Here is a 21,211-nt window from a genome sequence, read left to right as displayed (position 1 = left end):
CATGAAAGGGTTTGTTTGGGTCACTGGCCAGCCGGCGGATGTGCCTGGTGGGACAGGAGAGCCCAGGCGAGCGACAGGAGGTGGCGGAAGGGGGGGGGCGGGGACGTCCCCTCCCGCTGCTTGTGATAACAGCCGAGCAGCTGCTTAGCCGCATCGGTTGTTACTGCAAGAGATCTGACCATCGGCTCTAAAAAACGGTACGGGGGTGATACCTGGTACAACCACTTGAAATAGAAGGCCGCATATAAATATGTTACGTCTGCATGAAGGGGTTAAAAGTCTATGCGTTCTCTGTGTCTTTTGTGTCCATCTAACCCTGATATGTAATTTGCTTCGAAGGTGACTTCTACTTTATACTGAAGTACGATGCAGAAGATTATTGATATCACTCACGCCCTGCTTGCATTAACAGAATCGTTGACCATTTCAAACTGAACAACCTGGCATGCTAATGGCCATTCTTGTGCCCTAATTGGTTGGTTGTATTCTAACTCAATCCTTGTGTGTTTCTCCTGCATATTCGATGTGCATAGAGAATTTAGATTCGTAGAATGTTACGGTTTGTGTAGTCTAGAAGGAACTCTTGTAGAACAATACACATCGTCTCTATGGCTGTGGGAGAAGATGGACATATGGAAGATTACGTGTGAGCCCTTCTCCTGATAAGAACCGTGCACTTTCCACTGATAGAAAGCAGATGCCAGGGAACACCGCCTGCTACAGTTTGGTACCAACGTACAAACAAAAGGCAGTTTGTGAAGATATGCCTACTTTTATAGCTTGAAATGTAAATAACAAGACACAGAGTTGTCCTCTATGGACCCCATTTATCAGCGTATTTATATATTTGCTAGTGAGTCTTTGGCTCCTTCAGTCTGCTACCTGTCCTAACAAAATTGCAATATGAAGGAAGAGAAAACTTAATATAGTAATAATACCAGTTTTATTGTTATCTGTAAACTATATTGTATAATATGTTGCATGAAGAAAGGTTATGGTGTATTAACCCTTTTATGGCCATGGGTATTTTGTGCCTTTTTGTTATGCATGTAATACTGGTAATGAAAGCCTCCTGTTTTTAATTAAAGTGGTAGTAAACCGCTGGAAAAGAAAACCATAAAAAAAAACCTGCAAGACATTGGCACAATGTGCTAGTATGCATCACATACTAGCACATTATGAAATACTTTAGAACTAACCCCTCGCAGCGGCGATGCATACTAGCACATTATGACATTACCTTGCAGGGTCCAAAAAAGTCCACAACCGCTTTAATGAATACAGAGTTGCATTAGGTTTTGTCTTTTTATGGGATGGAGTCCAGCTTCAAATAAGGTTTCTAAATTTCTTCCAAATCTCTAAAATCCTGAGCAAGATTATAAACTCGCTGTATCAGGAATTGTAACTTTTTTATTGCTTTCCGTGTCCTAGTTGGGGAAATTTCTCCAGAGTGCATGCTTTGACACATTTGGGAAAGACGGGAAAAAAGTTTTTTTTCTTTCAAAGTCGTTTTTTTTTTTTCCCCCCCAAAAAAAATTGGGAAAAAAAGTGTAGAATATGTTCTTTTACAATGATAAGTAATACCGTGTTTCCCCCGAAAGTAAGACCTACCCTGAAAATTGTGGGCTGCAATATAAGCCCTACCCCGAAAATAATCCCTAGTTTGAAGTGATTGTGGACTGCTGGAATCGTCTCTATTACAGTGTTATGTGTGGAGGGTGTGTTTCTGTGGTATTGTTGAGTGAGATGCCTTCTTATAGTGGTACTCAGCTGACCTCCCACTGCTCTCCTCCTCTTCTCCCAGCTGTCAGCGGGGAATTGCACCCCATCCCCTCTGTAAGGCTCAGAGCAGGTAAGAGAGCACAGGAGAGCCAACGGAAAGTGATGAACTGCGCTCAGCTGAAACCCCCGCAGCTCTCCTCTTCTGCCGGCTGTCAGCGGGGAATCTCAGGCCCCTCCCCCCCTGCAGTGCTTGTGGTGGGGAAGACCGATCAGGGGGGTCATGGAAGCTCCGAGTGGCACTATAGGAAGGTATGTGGCACAACACAGATTGCAGATACACATACCTTTTACATTATATTCTACTGTGGTGGTGAGGATTCTTCAAATTGTTCTGTGCTTCTTGGACACCACAAGGAGGTATTTCACCTTCACAGTATGAGCCACTGTGCAGCCTGTGGAGTGGGAGGAAACTTCCTGTCCTGTGTTCTCCAAGCACCTACTTGTCTGCGACGTAAGTGGTCTCCTCAATGGGACACCCCAGATGACGTCCCATTGACAAAACGCGTAGGGCAAGACTATACAGCGTCATTGCATCACTTCCTGTTTTCCAAGAAGCACAGAACAATTTGAAGGAGCACATTGTCACTTTATTGGACTTTTTTTATGCACCAGGTTTTAAGGACAGTATATGCATATTTCTGAACCCAGTTTCACAGCAACAATATATACCAGTCATATATGTTGGATTTTTTTTGCACAGAAATGTCACTTTGAATTGCAGGTTTTGCACAGGATTGTGTTTATTTTATTTTATTTTCGTTTTAATATAACAATTTATATTATATATAAGCAGTTAGGAAGTTTACACAGTAGGATTTTTTGGTGGATTTTTGTGAATATACAAATATCTATTTTCTGCACTTTTATTGTCACTTTTGACACACACCCCTCAAGTATTTAGAGGTTGTAGGTCACCTCTTAATAAGAGCAGCGCCAGAACTATCCCCTCTCTTTCACATTTCTTCTAGATTTACCTTAGGGTAAATTTATTGATAGAGGCTGCAGCTCCTCATTTTTCAAGCACGGGGGTCTAAAATTTTTTCACGGTATATCTATGATGTGGTATTCATGATGTGTATATACATATATATTTTTATATATACTGTATTTATTGGCGTATAACACTCACTTTTTCACCATGAAAATCGAGTGCAAATAGCATATGTGTGTTTTACGCCAATACTTCAATTTTAGCTGCCTCAGAGGGGACAGGGAGGGGGGCGGGACGAGCACCGTCAGATTACATACAGTGAGAATCTCCTATTTAGTTGGCGGCCTCTATAATAGGAAGTCCCGTCTCCTGGGCCACCATTGGACCACTGTTCTGTCTATAAAAGGAGATTCTCACTGTATGTAATCTGTCGGCGCTTGTCCCACCCCCCTCCCTGTCCCCTCTAGGCTGCAGTTGGGCATCAATCAGACTGCACTGATGGCAATGGTGAGGCTGCTGCATTGAAGGCAGTGGTGAGGCTGCATTGATGTGGACTGATGAGGCTGCATTGATGGCACTTGTGAGGCTGCAGATGGCCATTGATGAGGCTGCATTGATGGCACTTGTGAGGCTGCAGATGGCCATTGATGAGGCTGCATTGATGGCAATGGTGAGGCTGCTGATGGGCGCTGACCCTTATTTTGCTTCCAAGTTCCTTATTTAAAATGTAAGTTTTTTTCCTGAAACTTCCCTCTTAAAATGAATGTGCGTGTTATACGCCGATAAATACGGTATATATATATATATGAAATATTCTTATTATATACAGTCCTTTGTTATTCCATTTGTAATAAAAAAAAAAAATCAAGTTTAGTTTATTGAATACGCTGTACTTTTATTTCAAGCATAATACTTTTATATACACTGCATTTCAACTTCCCAATGTAACTAAATGACTTTCAATTTGTAAAACTACTCCACACTGAATTTTTTTTCAATTTTTCTGGAAATTTTCAATTTTTTGGGGGAGAAACGTTTTTTTTTCCCTACGACTTCAAAATTTCCAGAAATTTTACATTTCTAGTCCTGAAACTCAACAAATAGACTAGAAGTGAGAGAATCTAGAATGCAAGCAGCAATAAGATGACAACAGTGGTTCCTACCCTTCTCAACTATAACCAGAATTTAAAACATTTGGGCTTTAATTTTTATGTTATATTTTTATGTTGCTTAGATTTCTACAAAGTGCTCCGGCACAATGTGGAGGCCCATCTCTCTCTAACCACTGATTGTAGAGGACAGAAACCTGAATTTTTTTAAAGGGATGATTCATGACTTGACTTATGCAAAAATCAAATTATTCAGTCCTTAAAGAGGAACTGCAGTCTGCTCACATAATTTGTAATAAAAACATCTTTGCCATTCTGAAGCTTCCCTCCAACCACTTTGCATATTATTTTATATATACTGTGATTCTGTACTTGCCAAATATGCTGCAGAAAACTCCCTCCACTGAGTCTGGCTGCATCCATTTTAGCTGTGGGCAGCTGAAGCAGCTGCCTGTTCACTTCCTGTATTTACACAGAGGCACACCTTCAGCTCTGCAGCTTTCATTGGCCCTCTTATGACTCATCCCCCCTCCCTTCCTGGCAAACTCTCAGGAGAGTGAGAGAGAGAGAGAGCTGTGCATGATGTCATGAGCCTAGGCTAATAAGCAGACAAGAAACAGGAAGTGGGCTGTATAAGGTATTTACTGGCAGAATAAAAATGTTTTACTATCCAAAGTTAAAACAACAAGGGCAGAATATTTAATAGATGGAAAGATGAAAAAAATTACTGAAGGTCCGCTTTAAAGCCCATCTCTAGACAACATTTTAGAGACCCATCTCTCTCTGACCATTGATGGTAATGGACATAAACATCTGGATTCAAAATTCTTCACTCGGCAAATGCAAAAAATCAACTTATTTCAGTGTTTAACCACTTGACTGCCAGAAGATTTACCCCCTTCATGACCAGGCTATTGTTACATAGGTTAAAAAAAAGACACAAGTCCATCTAGTTCAACCATAAAAATAAATAAATGAAAAGTATCAAACAATCCCATATACCCAATCCTATACCCACAGTTGATCCAGAGGAAGATGAAAAACCCCAGCAAAGCAGAATCCAATTTGGTACAGCAGGGGAAAAATGTCCTTCCTGATCGCCAAGAGGCAGTTGGATTTTCCCTGGATCAACTGTAACTCTAAATGTTAGTACCCAGTTATATTGTGTGTATTTAGTAAAGAATCCAGGCCTTTCTTAACGCAATCTATTGAGCTGGCCATAACCACCACTGGAGGGAGTCTATTCCACATTTTCACAGCTTTTACTGTGAAGAAACCTTTCCATATTTGGGGATGAAATCTCTTTTCGTCTAGGCGTAAAAAGCGCCCCCTTGTCCTCTGTTTTGACCGTAAAGTGAATAACTCAACACCAAGTTCACTATATGGACCCCTTATATATTTGTACATGTTGATCATATCCCCCTTAATCTCCTCTTCACAAGAGAGAATAAATTCAGTTCCTCTAATCTTTCCTCATAGCTGAGCTCCTCCATAACTCTTATCAGTTTGGTTGCCCTTCTCTGCACTTTCTCCAGTTCAATGATATCCTTTTTGAGAACTGGTGCCCAAAACTGAACTGCATATTCCAGATGAGGTCTCACTAATGATTTGTACAGGGGCAAAATGATATCTCTCTATCTGGAGTCCATACCTCTCGTAATACAGGAAAGGACTTTGCTCGCTTTGGAAACCGCAGCTTGGCATTGCATGCTATTATTGAGCTTATGATTTACCAAAACTCCCAGATCCTTCTCCACTACGGATCCCCCCAGTTGTACTCCCCCTAGTATGTATGCATATTCTTAGCCCCCAAGTGCATAACTTTTGCGATACAGCAGTGCGTTAGTTTCACTGACAAATCCATGGTTGTGTGACGCTGTACCCAAATAAAATTTGTAATTTTTTTCCCACAAATAGAGCTTTCATTTGGTGGTATTTGATCACCTCTGCGTTTTTTATTTTTTGCCCTATAAACAAAAAAAGTCCAACAATTCTGAGAAAAAACCTTTTGTTTCTGCAATGAAACATATCCAATAAAAAGAAATTAAAAAATCTAATTTCTTCATAAATTTGGGCCAATATGTATTCTGCTACATGTTTTTGGTAAAAAAAATAAAATAAAACCCAATAAGTGTATATTAATTGGTTTACGCGAACATTATAGCATCTACAAACTATGAAATATATTTATGGATTTTTTTTTTTATACTAGTAATGGCGGCGATCACTCACTTATAGCAGGACTGCAATATTGTGACGGACAATTGGACAGTGACACTTTTGATACTTTGTGGGAACCAGTGACACTAATGAGTGATCAGTGTATCACTGTACTAATGACACTGGCTGGGAAGGGGTTAGCATCAGGGGCGATCAAAGGGTTAATTGTGTGCCTAGCTGCTGTTTTTGTGTGTACAGTGTGATGTTTTCACTAGGGGAATTAATGGGATTCTAGTTCCCGCTTTGCAGGAACACAGAATCCATTCCTTACCCCCTGCCAGATCTGAGCTATACCTTGTTTTCATAGGCATATCTCAGTTCTTTGTTTATTGCCAGCGATCGGTGGGTGCCGGAGGACATAGAGTGTCTGGCACCCAGCAGATCGGCTTCTGCTGTGAATATTCACAGCAGAAGCAGCCCGCTGGTGGCGTGCGCCCACACCCCATGTAGGTGGAAGTGCAGAATTCTGTATAAATAGGTAATTCTGCACAGGAGGGCAGCTCTGTAGCAGTGAAACTGCTATGGGGTGGACGGGTAGTGGGTAAAGCCCATTTTCAGGTACAAATTTTCCCATCTCACTCATTTAGTATATATTTTTTTGTTTTTTCAATAACCTTTTTGAACATTTTATACTCTCCTAAGCCTACCACCGAGTTCCTGACCAGCACTATTTCTGGGCCCGATCCCCTCATGCTGGCCTGACCAGCAGAAGCATACTCTCCTCCAGATCCTGAGGGGACCCCGGCACTGGACAGCCAATTCTCTAGATCCTGAGAGAACCACGACACTGGACAGCCAACTCTCCTCTGGATCCTGAGAGGACCCCTGACACTGGACAGCCAATTCTCCGTATCCTGAGAGAACCCTGACACTGGACAGCCAATTCTCCTCTGGCTCCTGAGAGAACCCTGACACTGGACAGCCAATTCTCCTCTGGCTCCTGAGAGGACCCTGGCACTGGACAGCCAATTCTCCTTTGGATCCTGAGAGGACCCCGGCACTGGACAGCCAATTCTCCTCTGGATCCTGAGAGGACCCCGGCACTGGACAGCCAATTCTCCTCTGGATCCTAGGAGGAACCCGGCACTGGACAGCCAATTCTCCTCTGGATCCTGAGAGAACCCCGGCACTGGACAGCCAATTCTCCTCTGGATCCTGAGAGGACCCCGGCACTGGATAGCCAATTCTCCTCTGGATCCTGAGAGGACCCCGGCACTGGACAGCCAATTCTCCTCTGGATCCTAAGAGGACCCTGGCACTGGACAGCCAACTCTCCTCTGGATCCTGAGAGGACCCCGGCACTGGACAGCCAATTCTCCGGATCCTGAGAGAACCCCGACACTGGACAGCCAATAGGAACTGTCCATGTTAGGCAGGGACACTTTAAAAAAAAAACCTGTCTCTTCTTAACAGAAGAAGAGAAAAGACTCAGAACTCAGTGACTGTGGATTTCTGTGAATAAAATGGGCATTTACATTTTTTTTCTCTATGGCAGAAACTAGTTGGGTGGGAAGAAGGATGGACTAGGAACGCTCGGAGTTCAGCTTTAATTATTACAGTTGCTCAGGCCTTCTTATGAAAGGTTGTATTGGCTTGATGTGCCTGCATTTATTAAATAAGCCAAGGTGTGCTTAAAAGTACACTTTCTTTCTTTAATGAATAGAAATTCCAAGGGACACATAACCTGTCAGTGTGTCATTAATTTTTATTTGGATTGGAATACTCCTTTGAGTTTGCACATTCAGGTTAATAATATAGTGGTTCAGTATTTTAAATCAACATAGTTCAAAGCTTGAAGGTGTACAGGCAGAATGTAATCTGATAAAATTGTGTCTGAAATTATGTTACACTTCACTAAGGCCGGTCCTGCGGTTTAAGGCAACGCTTCAGCGCAGTTTTTAATGACACTTTGCTTACAGTCTGCTAAAATGTAAAATTGGCACAGTACAGGCTATCATGTGCAGTTGCTCAAATAGGTATTTAAATTGTGAAATCATGCTGATATTCCTATTCCGTTCTTTGCTTTTAGATCTTCATTCTTAATCTTATATCAAAGAAAATTGTATCAATAAGACGATAATCCTTTATGAAAGCATTTATATAGCTACACCCTTAGGGTGTCATCTGTCTTTTATTATGCACTCCTGCTTTCTCAGCCAGGATTTTTGATAATATTGCTGACTGGGGGGTAGCACTAAGTGGTTTGTACTCACGTCCTGCAGCGCTGGGGTGCTGGGTTTCATTTCAGCTAGGGATGCTGCTTGAATGTTTTCCCTGTGTCTGTTTGGAAGTCCTTTCTTTTTGTGGGCACTTAAATATGACAGCTGCATAATACCATGTAGATATGGCACAATAGTGTTACTTTGGTATGTTCTTATGTTAACCACTTGCCTTCTGTGCACTTTTACCCCCTTCCTGCCCAGGCCAGTTTTCAACTTTCATCGCTGTCACACTTTGAATGACAATTGCACAATCTTGCTACACTGTACCCATATGAAATTTGTTATTTTAAAAAAAAACAACTTTTCATCGTTTTATAAAATTTTTCAAACAGGTAATTTTTCTCTTTCACTGACGGGCACTGATGAGGTGGCACTAATGGGCACTGATAAGCAGCACTGATGGGCACAGATTGGCAGCACTGTTGGAACTGCACTGTCCCCTTACAAAAGCCAGTTATCCTCTCCTGTCAGTGTGAGGAAAGGAGTGCCGATAACCAGCTTCTGTTTACTTCCATGATCAGCTGTGATTGGACACCTCTGATCATGTGGTAAAGAGCCGCTGATTGGCTCTTTACCTCAACCTGTGATCAGCAGTGCCTGGAGGACACTGCGATCACAGAGCGCGCCGCCTTCATCCCGCAGAGGGCGCGATCACGGGAAGCCATCTTTTGACGGCGTCCCAGAACTGGATAACCGCGCTGTATCTGTCATTCGGCTATAGAGCGGTTGGCAAGTGGTTAAAGCTCAACTCTGGGCTTACCTCACAAATTGCCCTAGCTCCTCCATTGTGACTCCTATTGAGTATGTGTTTCACTTTTTGTGTTTTAATACCTTTTCTGAATCCTTCAGGCTGGACAAGTGATGCCACAGAGTCCTCTTTGGCAATGCAAAGGCTCCTGCAGATTCTTTCCCCCAGGCCCAGGTCCATGTTTACAATGCTTCATACTAGACCCTAAATATGGGTGTAACATGAAACATGGTATGGAAGGTGAAGTATACATTTAAAGTAGAAATTCAGCCTAAAACAAACTACTGGCAGCCACATTCTAAGACTAATCTATCTAACTCTGTAAAACAAAAATCGCTATACATACAGTGCCTTGCAAAAGTATTCTCTCCCCCCCCCCCCCCCCCCCTGGCATTTTTCGTGTTTTGTTGCCTCACAACCTGGAATTAACATGGATTGTTTGAGGATTTGCATCATTTAATTTACAGAACATGCCCACAACGTTGATGTTTTTTTTTTTTATTGTGAAGCAAACAACAAATAGGACAAAATAACAGAAAAAGTCAATGTGCATAACTTTTCACCCCCCTAAAGTCAATACTTTGTAGAGCCCACTTTTCACACACAGCTCCAAGTCGCTTTGGATAAGTCTCTATGAGCTTGCCACATCTTACCACTTGGATTTTTGCCCATTCCTCCTTGCAAAACTGTTCCAGCTTCTTCAGGTTGGATGGTTTGCGCTTGTGAACAGCAATCTTTAAGTCTGATCACAGATTTTCTATTGGATTGAGGTCTGGGCTTTGACTAGGCCATTCCAACATATTTACAGGTTTCCCCTTAAACCACTCAAGTGTTGCTTTAGCAGTGTGTTTGGGCTCATTGTACTGCAGGAAGGTGAACCTCCGTCCTAGCCTCAAATCACACACAGAGTGGTACAGGTTTTGTGCTAGAATATCCCTGTATTTACCACCATCCATCTTTCCCTCAACTCTGACCAGTTTCCCAGTCCCAACTGCTGAAAAACATCCCCACAGCATGATGCTGCCACCGCCATGTTTCACTGTGGGGATGGTGTTCTTTGGGTGATGTGATGTGTTGGGTTTGCTCCAGACATAGCGTTTTCTTTGATGGCCAAAAAGTTAAATTTTAGTCTCTTCAGACAGAGCACGTTCCTCCATACATTTTGGGAGTCTCCCACATTCCTTTTCGCAAACTCAAAACGTGCCATTTTGTTTTTTGGTGAAAGTAATGGCTTTCTTCTGCCATAAAGCCCAACTCTATGGAGCGTACGGCCTATTGTCGTACTATATACAGATACTCCAGTCTCTGTTGTGGAACTCTGTATCTCCTCCAGGGTTACCTTAGTTCTCTGTGCTGCCTCTCTGATTAATGCCCTCCTTGCCCGGTCCGTGAGTTTTTGTGTGCGGCCGTCTCTTGGGAGGTTTGGTGTTGTGCCATGTTCTTTCCATTTGGTTATGATAGATTTAATGGTACTCCTAGGGATCATCAAAGATTTGGATATTTTTTTATAACCTAATCCTGACTTGTACTTCTTAACAATATTGACCCTTACTTGTTTGGAGAGTTCCTTGGTCTTCATGTCAGTGTTTGGTTAGTGGTGCCTCTTGCTTAGGTGTTGCAGCCTCTGGGGCCTTTCAAAAAGGTGTGTATATGTAATGACAGATCATGTGACACTTAGATTGCACACAGGTGGTTATCATTTCTCTAATTATGTGACTTCTGAAGGTAATTGGTTGCACCAGAGCTTTTTATGGGCTTCATAACAGAGGGGGTGAATACATACAGGCCAATTATCATTTTTTTATTTCTGAAAAATAATTTTATGTATATATGTATATATTTTTCTAATTTTACTTCACCAACTTAGACTATTGTGTTCTGATCCATCACATATTATTCAGATAAAAAAAAAAAAACATTAAACCAAAGGCTTTAATGTAACAAAATAGTTAAAAACCCAAGGGGGTGAATACTTTTGCAAGGCACTGTACCTTTTCTGCAGCGGGTCTGGTCTCCAGCGGTGTATGCTGTGTGGAAGAGACAGCCGACATCACCCATAGAGTTACTATGGGGCTTCTGTTGTCGGCTGCCTCTCCTGCACTCGCCTACAGAGACGCTACCGCTGACAACGTGGGACCGGACCAGCTATAGAAAAGATATGTATAGCTATTTTTACTTTACAGGGTTAGATTCATTTTAGAATGTGGCTGCAAGTAGAATTAGAGTTACTTTTAGGGCCCATTCACACCTGAGCATTTTGTAGCTTGAAGACTGAAGCTACAAAACGCTGGAGGGGAAAAAAAATCACTTATTCTCTATGGAGATGGTTCACATCTCCGCTCCAAAACACCTGAAGCTCAAACAAGTTCTGGACCCTTTTTTGTTGCGCGAATCGGGCAGATTTGGCCATTTTTCTGCTTTTTACATTGGTGAACTTTTGCCCTGCACAAAATCGCTGCAAATCGCAGTAAAAAAAGCAGCAAAAACGCGGTAAGGACCGCCGCAAGATCGCGTGATTTTCTGCCTGAAAACGCCAAGCTCAGGTGTGAAACTAAACTGAAATACTATTTACAGTGTGTTTTTTTAAAAGGGAAACTGTAGCCTGGCCACAGGTTCGTTTTAAGACATGTTTTATTGTCATTTGTAGCAATTACAATTAGCAAGCTGAATGCAAACACTGCAAGCTTTAGACAGCACAACGGCTTGCAGTTGAAATTTCACTTATTCATACATTTCCAAATCTAATAATGCTAATGCTTAAAGTAATTACTGGTTATCTCTGAATTGCAAATTTCTCATAATTGTATCTTACTGAATTCCTAGATTAATTTGTTGTTTTGCCTACCTTATGTATTCTTCCAACACATAGTACTCAATTCACTCATCAGTCTTCTTTGCATCGAGCAATATAGAAATGTGGATGATCCAATGGCTGGCCTCATTTTTATGTTTTTTTTTTTTTTTGTTTGTTTTTTAGGCCTTATACGCCTATGATGGGAGAAATATCCAATGTTTGGTTTGATAGATATAAAATCTCCATAGATAGTGCTGAGCACCTAGAATCAGTAGACTCCATGTGCAACACTTTAACAGATTTGATCAGAGAAGAAATGGCATCTGGAATAAAGAAAAACAGGATATTGTTGGGTAAGACATTGATCCTTTCTCTATAGTGCCTCTGATAGTTTAATTGCCCAACTCCTAAAGTACCTCTTCTTAGCCACAAGATGTTCTCGGTCTTCCTGGTTAAATGACACCCAGGGGGTTATTTGCTAAACCTGGACAGTGCAAATTCTGGTGCAGCTCTGCATAGAAATTAATCAGCTTCCAGGTTTTATTGCCAAAGCTTAATTGAACAAGCTGACGTTAGAAGCTGATTGCACAGTTGCACCCGATTCTGAGTGCTCCAGTTTTATTAAAGGGGTTGTAAAGGTAAAAGTTTTCTTCATCTTAATGCATAGAATGCATCTGGCAATGACGCCCATAGCCATCAGGTCTGTCAACTGTGTCTGACAACCCCAAATTAGTCTCTTTTGAGGACTATCCACAATTTGGGATTTTCTTTCACTTTCAGGTCTTTCTGGCCGCCCAGATAGCAATAAAAACCTGACAGGTGTTCTTTCGGTATAAAAACAAATGCATGATTTTACAGGGTCTCTAATAGAGGTCCCTTTTGTTTGTGTGTCTTCTGATTAATGATGGGTTGTCTACTTGACCTCAAGACATAATAGATTACTGCTATTCTTTCATTTATGTTCTTGTATCAGGTCTGTCATATTCAGTGGTGGCTGCTCCATTAGGAGTGCAGGGGCGCCAGATGCATGGATTTCAATGGTGTTTTATTTTTTTATTAAGCACATGATTAGAGCCTGAGGCTCTAATTGGCTTCAAGAAAGGGTGGGCTCGGGGCGTGGACCACTGCGCCCTGAGCCCACCCAGTTGTGTGACAATAGCGAATTAATATTCACCATTGTCCTTCTGCTTCTCCTCCTGGCCAATCAGGAAGCATGTCTTAAGACCCGATTGGCCAAGAGTAGAAGCAATCTTATTGGCCGAGGAGGAGACGCAGAGGAGAACTGCCGAGGAGGAGATACGGGGAAGCCGCAGAAGCTGCCCGCGACCTAGTTGGGGTAAGTGCGGGGCTGGTGGGCAGACCGGCGAGGGGGGGGGTTTAGGTGCTTTGCCGATCGACCGAGCAGAGGAAGGGGGGTGGTTGATTGTGATTGACAGAAAAACGGGGGGGTTGGTGGGTTTGACTGATGGACTGACCAAACGAGGGAGGGGAGTGTTGGTTCATTTGTTTGCCCCCCCCCCCCCCAAAAAAAAATGAAGCACCGGCTGCCACTGGTCATATCTGACAGACCTGTAGTGAAACACTGGACTTTTATTTATTTGAATTTACAATTGCCATGGCTTTGCCCAGTGCGACTTAAAGCAGGACTGTGATATTGCAGCGGACAAATCGGACCCCTATCTGACATTTTTTACACTTTTTGGGGTCCAGTGACACTAATACAGTGATCAGTGCTAAAAAAAATATGCATTGTTACTGTACTAATGACACTACAAGAAGGGGTGAAGAAGGGGTTAACATTGGGGCGATCAAAGGGTTAAATGTATTCCCTGGGAGTGATTACTAACTCTGGGGGATGTGCTTTGACTGGGGGAATGTAAAGATCCATGTTCCTGCTCTGAAGGAACACAGGATCAGCACATTCCCCTCTCACAGAACGGCAGTCTGCCTTGCTTACATTTGGCATGCTGAGTATAATGTACATTAAAGCACTTTTGAAGATTTTGATTCATTTTCAGGTTAAAGTGTTACTAAGTCCAGGACCCTGCATTCACTATATTTGGTCTAGCACAGAACATGGAAATGCAGATATTTTAGTAAATATAAACTACTAAATACCTTTTCTTATCAGCAGCATATAGCAGTCTTGTGACTTTTATCAATGTCCAGCTGAGCACTGGTTAAAGCTTGTAGGAGGAGTTTTCTGACTGTCCTATGAGACTGCAAGACCCTCTGGACAGTGCTTTTTTGCCCTGTGCTGATCACATGCAACCTCCCAAGAAAAAAAAAAGTTCTCGCGATATACACTAAACTGAGCATGTGCAGCCTGACTCCATAGACTCTGTGTTATCAGGAAATTATTAGGAGACAGTGGAAGAAGGGGAGGATCAGGATCAAACAGCCTTTTTACACAATGTGCAGGATTAACCACTTAGGTTCCACAGTGAGTATAACAAGCATGCTTTACTGCATATACAGACTGATTTTACTGTAGTGGGTTTAGTAACACTTTCCCTTTATCCGCAAATTTTTGGAAAGGTTAAAGAACAAAAATTACCTGATTATAAAGTTCACTCGGGTAGCATCGTAAGGCCACATATTACGCACTGGTCATCGGTTGAGCACCACTAGTTTAGTTCAGCATTCAGTAGTTCCTTCCCTAACACTAAGCACATTTTTTGGAGATCAGAGATGTAACACATAGACTAAAGCCTTATCCAAACTGATTGGAATGAGCACATCGGAACAGTCTACCTAGTTCTGTGCTGATGTCATGAATGGTGAGAAGGAACTTTGGCTTCTGTCAGGAAATTACCTTCTACTCCTGCTAAGACATTATGAAATGCGGAATAGTTACTCCTCGTAAGATGATAGGTCATTATTTGACCATTTTTGTACGTCTTGCCAAGGAAGACACTTATTACAGTTACCATGATTCCACTTGCAAAAAATGAAAGCAATCTTTTTTTCTAAGCATGTGTTTTATGCATCATGTCAATTGAGCCACTGAAATACGACCTTGGTGAATCATAAAATTTTGCCACAAACTATAAATATTTATTGAAATCACTGTCTGCAAAGAATTTACTACAGTCTATACCTTGGGATGGCAGTGTTGTTGAATGATACGCTCCAGGTTTTTCCGTGGAAAATTACATTTAAAGAGACTACAAGTTTTTTTTTCCCCTTGTGCTGTCTTTGCATTGTGTACACCACATGAAAGTATCCTTGCCTAATATTCGATGCTGGAGGTGACTGCATTATAGAAGATTGCTAGTGAGTCATTCTGATTGTATTTGCCAGATTGTGACTAACTGGGTGTAAAATGTAACTTTTGGTTTTCTCCAAAGTAATGAGATTTCAATGGCTTGATTTGATGAAACATCTTATGCAATGCCGTGCATAAAATATATATGATAGAGTAGAAAGTGAGAGCTTTGTTATAGTGTTACATTACAACATCTACTCGCCCTCTCAGTGCCCTTTGGCATCTGAACAGCAGAGGAACAGCCTGCCTATAAACTGGCGTAAGAAAAGAACAGTAATATGCTACAGTAAGGTAAAAACTGACTTCATCTTTCACTTTTTTATTTGCTTTTTTGGCTTTAAATACTTAAGGAGCAACTCCAGACCAGTGGTTCTCAACCTCGGTCCTCAAGTACCCCCAGCAGGCCATAATTTGGGAATTCCTCTTAGATAAAATAGCTGTCCAAATACCAAGCCATTGACTCTGATATAAAGCACCTATGCAAGATAAAGGAAAACCTGCAAACATGGCCTGTTGGGGATACTTGAGGGCTGAGGTTGAGAACCACTACTCCAGACAACAAGCAGAGTCAATCAGTGAACTCCCAAATTCTGTCCTATAGATACCGTAGGTGTGTTAATGTCTGAAATTCCATGCAGTCCATTTTTAAATGAAACCTGTGGCCTCACCTTTGCACAGATCTGCATGGTTCAGCCTACCCTCTCTCCACCCTACACTTTTCTAGTGACCACCAAATGAGTGGCCTTACTGGACAGAAGGGGACCCCAGAGGCAGAAGATGGTGGGTGAGAGCATAATAATGCCGACTGTGTTTTCAATTTGAATGCAACACCTCCAACCAATTTTTTTAATTTTTGTTGTATTAGTATCTGGAATGAAAATTAATGTGATCAAGACTTTTGCCATTTGATTTACACAACATGCCATCAAGGAGAAAAGTGTATATATACAGTGCCTTAAAAACGTATTCATACCTCTTGAAATTTTCCACATTTTGTCATGTTACAATCAAAAACGTAAATGTATTTTATTGGGATTTTATGAGATACACCAACACAAAGTGACGCATAATTGTGAAGTGGAAGGAAAATGATAAATGGGTTTCAAATTTTCTTATAAATATGTGAAAAGTGTGGCGTGCATTTGTATTCAGCCCCCCTGAGTCAATACTTTGTAGAACCAACTTTTCCTGCAATTACAGCTGCAAGTCTTTTTGGGGATGTCCCTACCAGCTTTGCACATCTAGAGAGTGAAATTTTTGCCAATTCTTCTTTGCAAAATAGCTCAAGCTCTGTCAGATTGGATGGAGAGCGTCTGTGAACAGCAATTTTCAAGTCTTGCCACAGATTCTCAATTGTAATGAGGCCTACACTTTGGCTGGGCCATTCTAACACATGAATATGCTTTGATCTAAACCATTCCATTGTAGCTCTGGCTGTATATTTAGGGTCGTTGTCCTGCTGGAAGGTGAACCTCCGCCCCAGTCTCAAGTCTATTTCAGACTCTTAACAGGTTTTCTTCTAAGATTGCCCTGTATTTGGCTCCATCCATCTTCCCATCAACGCTGACCAGCTTCCCTGTCCCTGTTGAAGAAAAGCATCCCCACAACATGATGCTGCCACCACCATGTTTCACGGTGGGGATGGTGTTCAAGGTTATATGCAGTGTTAGTTTTCTGCCACACATTGCACTTAGCTTTTAGGCCAAAAAGTTAACTTTTGGTCTCATCTGACCAGAGCACCTTCTTCCACATGTTTACCGTGTCCCCCAAATGGCTTCTTGCAAACTGCAAACAGGACTTTTTATGGCTTTCTTTCAACAATGGCTTTTTTCTTGCTACTCTTCCATAAAGGCCAGATTTGTGGAGTGCACAACTTTATCTCAGACCTGTCTGGTGTGTTCCTTGGCCTTCAGGATGCTGTTTTTTTCACTAAGGTTCTCTAACAAACCACTGAGGGCTTCACAGAACAGCTGTATTTATACTGAGATCAAATTACACATCGATGGACCCTGTTTACTAATTAGGTGACTTCTGAAGGCAATTGGTTCCAGTCGATCTTATTTAGGGGTATCAGAGTAAGTGGGGCTGCATACAAATGCATACTTTTCTGATATTTATTTGTAAAAAAAAAAATGTGAAAACCATTTATCATTTTCCTTCCACTTCACAATTATGTGAATGTTATTTGTGTTGGTCTATCACAGAAAATCCCAATAGTAAACATTTACGTTTTTGGTTGTAACATGACAAAATGTGGAAAATGTCAAGGGGTCTGAATACTTTTTCAAGGCAGTATATGAGTTTTAAACCCCTGAGTCCAATACTAAATCCTTCTTTAGCTGCAATTATAGGTGTGCCTTGAGGTTTAGGTCTCTGCCAGGTTTTTGCATCTAGCTCCTGCAATTTTTCCCATTTTTTGGGTGGCAAAATTACTTTAGTTTTGTCATGGTGGATGTGCACCGATGGCAAACATTTTTTCATGTTTTGCCACAGATTCTGAATTGGATTGAGGTGGTCTGGGCTTTGGATGGTATGTTTTCAGACATCCAGGTTCTTGGTTTAAACCACTCCAGTGAACTTTTGTTTAGGGTCATTGTACTGCTGGAAGGTGAACTTTTGTTTCATACATAATGTTAGTACTTAACCAGGTTGATGTCATCACCCCTCCGTATGTGACAGTGCCTAGGCTTGGCAGTTGGCTGCTCAAATTCAAGTACTGTGACATGGGCGGAGGCCCTTATACTCAGAGTCCCACTCCTTTAGGACAACGGAGCAAAGGGCATGAATAGGTGAATGTATGTGCAGAAATAGGATTTATACTGCTTGCATATAAGGAGACTGTTGTGATCACCCCCGGCAGTGTGTAGTTTATTTAACCCAGCAGATCAGTATGGCTGTTGCAGGACAGCTTGTACAGCATTAAAATGTGTAGAAAAATTGAAATGGAAGTTTATTGTGCAGCTGTTAGCCAGAAAACCTATAGAGCACTGCAAGGGGAGAGCACAAAGCAGCATTCAAGAGAACTCAAAGAATGCCCATTCAGGGCAAAGTGACGGGTTATCATGGAAAACCAACCCAGCTACTGATACTTCTCAGTGTTGCTTTATTGATGATTTTTAATGGTGATTTTCAGATACAATTTAATTTTGTGGATGGAGAACTAAATTTGACTAGCCTGATGTTTTCATCATCTTAAAATAATCCTGTTTGTTCATTTCCCCAGGTGGGTTTTCCATGGGAGGAGGCATGTCAATGCATTTGGCGTATCGTTATCATAGAGATATTGCTGGGGTGTTCGCTCTCTCTAGCTTCCTCAATGAAAATTCAATTGTTTACAAGGTAATCAATAGAATTGGAATGGCACAGTCTCCTCTGAATAGTAATCAGAGACCATGATCAGTAAATAATGAATACCAACTAATTCATCAATCTTTTTTTTTTCTTTGATTGGCTGATGTTAGACAGCAGAATATACAAAATTCAGTGCCATTGGCCAGATTTAGTTATTGTGCTGCATGCATTAGGTTGGTCATGCAGAGAAAAACGGTCCACCAGCAGATGGGCCTATCTATGGCTGTTGTCAAATAGGACACTAAGTACCATTACACAGTTCTGTTGTCCGATCATGTGTACATAGCATTAGAGTTTACGTCAGTTTACAACTTGTGCATTTCAGTGAGTTTTTGTGCACGTTGACATCAGTTTTCATGCATGTCAGTTATGTGCCCTGTTCATACCACAATGTCACGTCAGTTTTTTTGTGTGCAGAAAACTGCATACACGTTGCAGATTCCTGTGCAGAAAAAATCTGCACGTGATACCAGTGTTGTAGTGTGAATAGAGAACAATACATGCTATATGTTCCTAAGGCATAAAAAAGAGGGCCCTTTTTAGCAAGCCTTTTCATTATATAAAGCTTTTTATTTTTAGTGCAGCAGATGAAATCATGTATTCGTAAAAATGCATATTAGCCACTCACATGAAGTAGGAATAAAAGCGCATAGCAAGCTTAAAAGCCGTCATCCGTGAGGACCTGGGTCCTCTGAAGCAGATTGGAGCAACACCGCTAATGTTAGGAGATGCTTAAGCTCAAAGCCAGAGGATACATCAGCTCAGGAGCCAGTCTGACAGCATGGGAACTTGGCCGATGACTTCAGACACCGAAGGACATAGAGGGTGCAATGCTATGCATTTCGAAGCGACAATCATTCTTTCTCAAGCTTCTCATCTGGATGACCCATGCTATCAGACTGGCTTATGTGGTTGCTCCCCTCATTAATGACAGCTTTTAGGTTTGATATGTTTTTATTCCTACATAATGTGAATGGCCAATTTGCATTTTTTTACTAATAAATTATTTCATCTGCTGCACTTACAGGCGCCCTTTTTTACATTACTACCATGGTGGATAAAAATCAATTTAAAAAAAAAAATCTGAATTTTTTTATTTAAATCAGATTTTTTTTTTATTTTTATCAAATTTAATTTAATAAAATACTTTTGGAGTAAAAATGTAAAGATAGTTTACTATTTTAGATACATTAATAATTTAGTTTATTCAGCATAAAATGGAGCTTAGTTATGCAGCACGAGGCTTTATATTCTGCAGTATTTTTATACATTTTTGGTAAACTCATTCAATGAATTCAAGCTCTGCAAGTTGAGATCACATGCACTGCATTGATGCATTCACGTAATTTCACAGTGAGATAAAACAAAGTTCAGGAATATTTCTTTATCACATTGTATTGCAAATCTATGTACACTACAAACTGTATGATTGTTTGAATAGAAATGCAAATAAAAAACAGGCTCTAAGTGTGAGGAGGAAGGGCAAGCATTAAATATTAAAGTGAAACTTTCTAAGCAGCTTATAAACCTTGTGATCTTTCTGCAGATAGCTTGAAGTGCTTTATTCCTCCCTTGAGGAGCAAAATGGCAGCAGCAGCACCGTAAAAGAGACCCAGTTTGGGAATATTTAATAACCTGACAGCTTATTATTCTAAATAGGAAACCTTCATTTCATTTGCAAATATTAAATATTCTAACTACCAGTAAGAATAAGTCCTTACATTTAAAGAGCGCCTGTTAGCGGGCATCCACTCACCTGCTGCCGCCACGTCCCTCACCATGCTGTGTCACTGCCGTATCACCCGCCGTCCCATTAAAGTGAATGGGACTGTCGGTGAGTCAACAGCGGGTCAGAGGAGGAGCCGCTGCGGGACAGAGATGACAGTTGCTCTTTAAAAATTCTGATTTAAATCAAGTCTTTTTACTAGTGATTTAAATCAAATTCACCCTGATTACTACATATATTGCTTCTATCTGCTAAAGTCCTTTGAAGCCAGCTGCTATGACTCATTTGGCATTATGAACTATTCCGCTAGGACTTCACCACCCCGGAGTCTACTGTTTTTGTTTCTGCTTGTTTTCTGCTATACCAGCTTTTTATTTATTCCAGGAGCTTGAGAGCTGTCACCAGAGCCTACCTGAACTCTTCCAGTGCCATGGAGAGGCTGACCAGCTGGTCTTCCATCAGTGGGGAGAAAGGACAAACAATTTATTGAAAGGCCTAGGCGTCCCTTCATCATTCCACAGCTTTCCAAAGCTCTATCATGAATTCAGCTTGCAGGAATTGGAGCAGCTGAGGTCTTGGATTTTGCAAAAGTTGCCGGACGACTCTGGAGAAACGCAGTAATTCAAACCATTTCTAATAAATTTTGTATTTAGATGTAATACGTCTGCTTGTCACATTTGTCTGGAAAAACGGTGCCTGTGTAGCTGATGCCCTCATATTATTGTATTTGCCTGAAATGAAAGCCGGAATCAGATTTTGCCATGGTCTCCCTAACCTAACTCTGTGGCTGAAATCCTTAATAAGGCATCTGCTTACATCAATAAGTGACCATCCAGGCACCTGTTGAGCAATAAATTCACATGAAAAACTCCTGTGCTGTATAGGTCCGAGCTTTCAATGCATCCAAGGAAACTTCGCCAACCAATCGCTAACGTGTTAGATGAACAAAGGGTGATGTCAATTACTTTGAACTCCAACATTAGCAAAATCTTGCTTGTTTAGTAAATATTGCCAGCTGCATCCAATCGTTCAATGCCAGTGGATGTACTGCTCTTCAATT

At 41.3% G+C, this 21,211-nt stretch overlaps 1 protein-coding gene across 1 annotated transcript in view; it reads left to right on the top strand.

Moving 5' to 3' along the window:
• LYPLAL1 (lysophospholipase like 1) overlaps positions 1–20,810 on the top strand; it is a 92,139-nt gene extending 71,329 nt beyond the window's left edge. The window contains exons 3-5 of the mRNA XM_073628366.1: positions 11,990–12,159; positions 18,298–18,413; positions 20,536–20,810. Coding sequence (XP_073484467.1) covers positions 11,990–12,159; positions 18,298–18,413; positions 20,536–20,772 — 523 coding nt within the window. The 3' untranslated portion in view covers positions 20,773–20,810. The remainder of the gene's footprint in view (positions 1–11,989; positions 12,160–18,297; positions 18,414–20,535) is intronic.
• The last annotated feature ends 401 nt before the right edge of the window (positions 20,811–21,211 follow it).

This window comes from Aquarana catesbeiana, linkage group LG04, assembly GCF_042186555.1.
Source record: "Aquarana catesbeiana isolate 2022-GZ linkage group LG04, ASM4218655v1, whole genome shotgun sequence".
Lineage (NCBI taxonomy): Eukaryota > Metazoa > Chordata > Amphibia > Anura > Ranidae > Aquarana > Aquarana catesbeiana.
The sequence above is the reverse complement of the archived record's forward strand: the minus strand, read 5'-3'. Positions and strand labels throughout refer to the sequence as shown.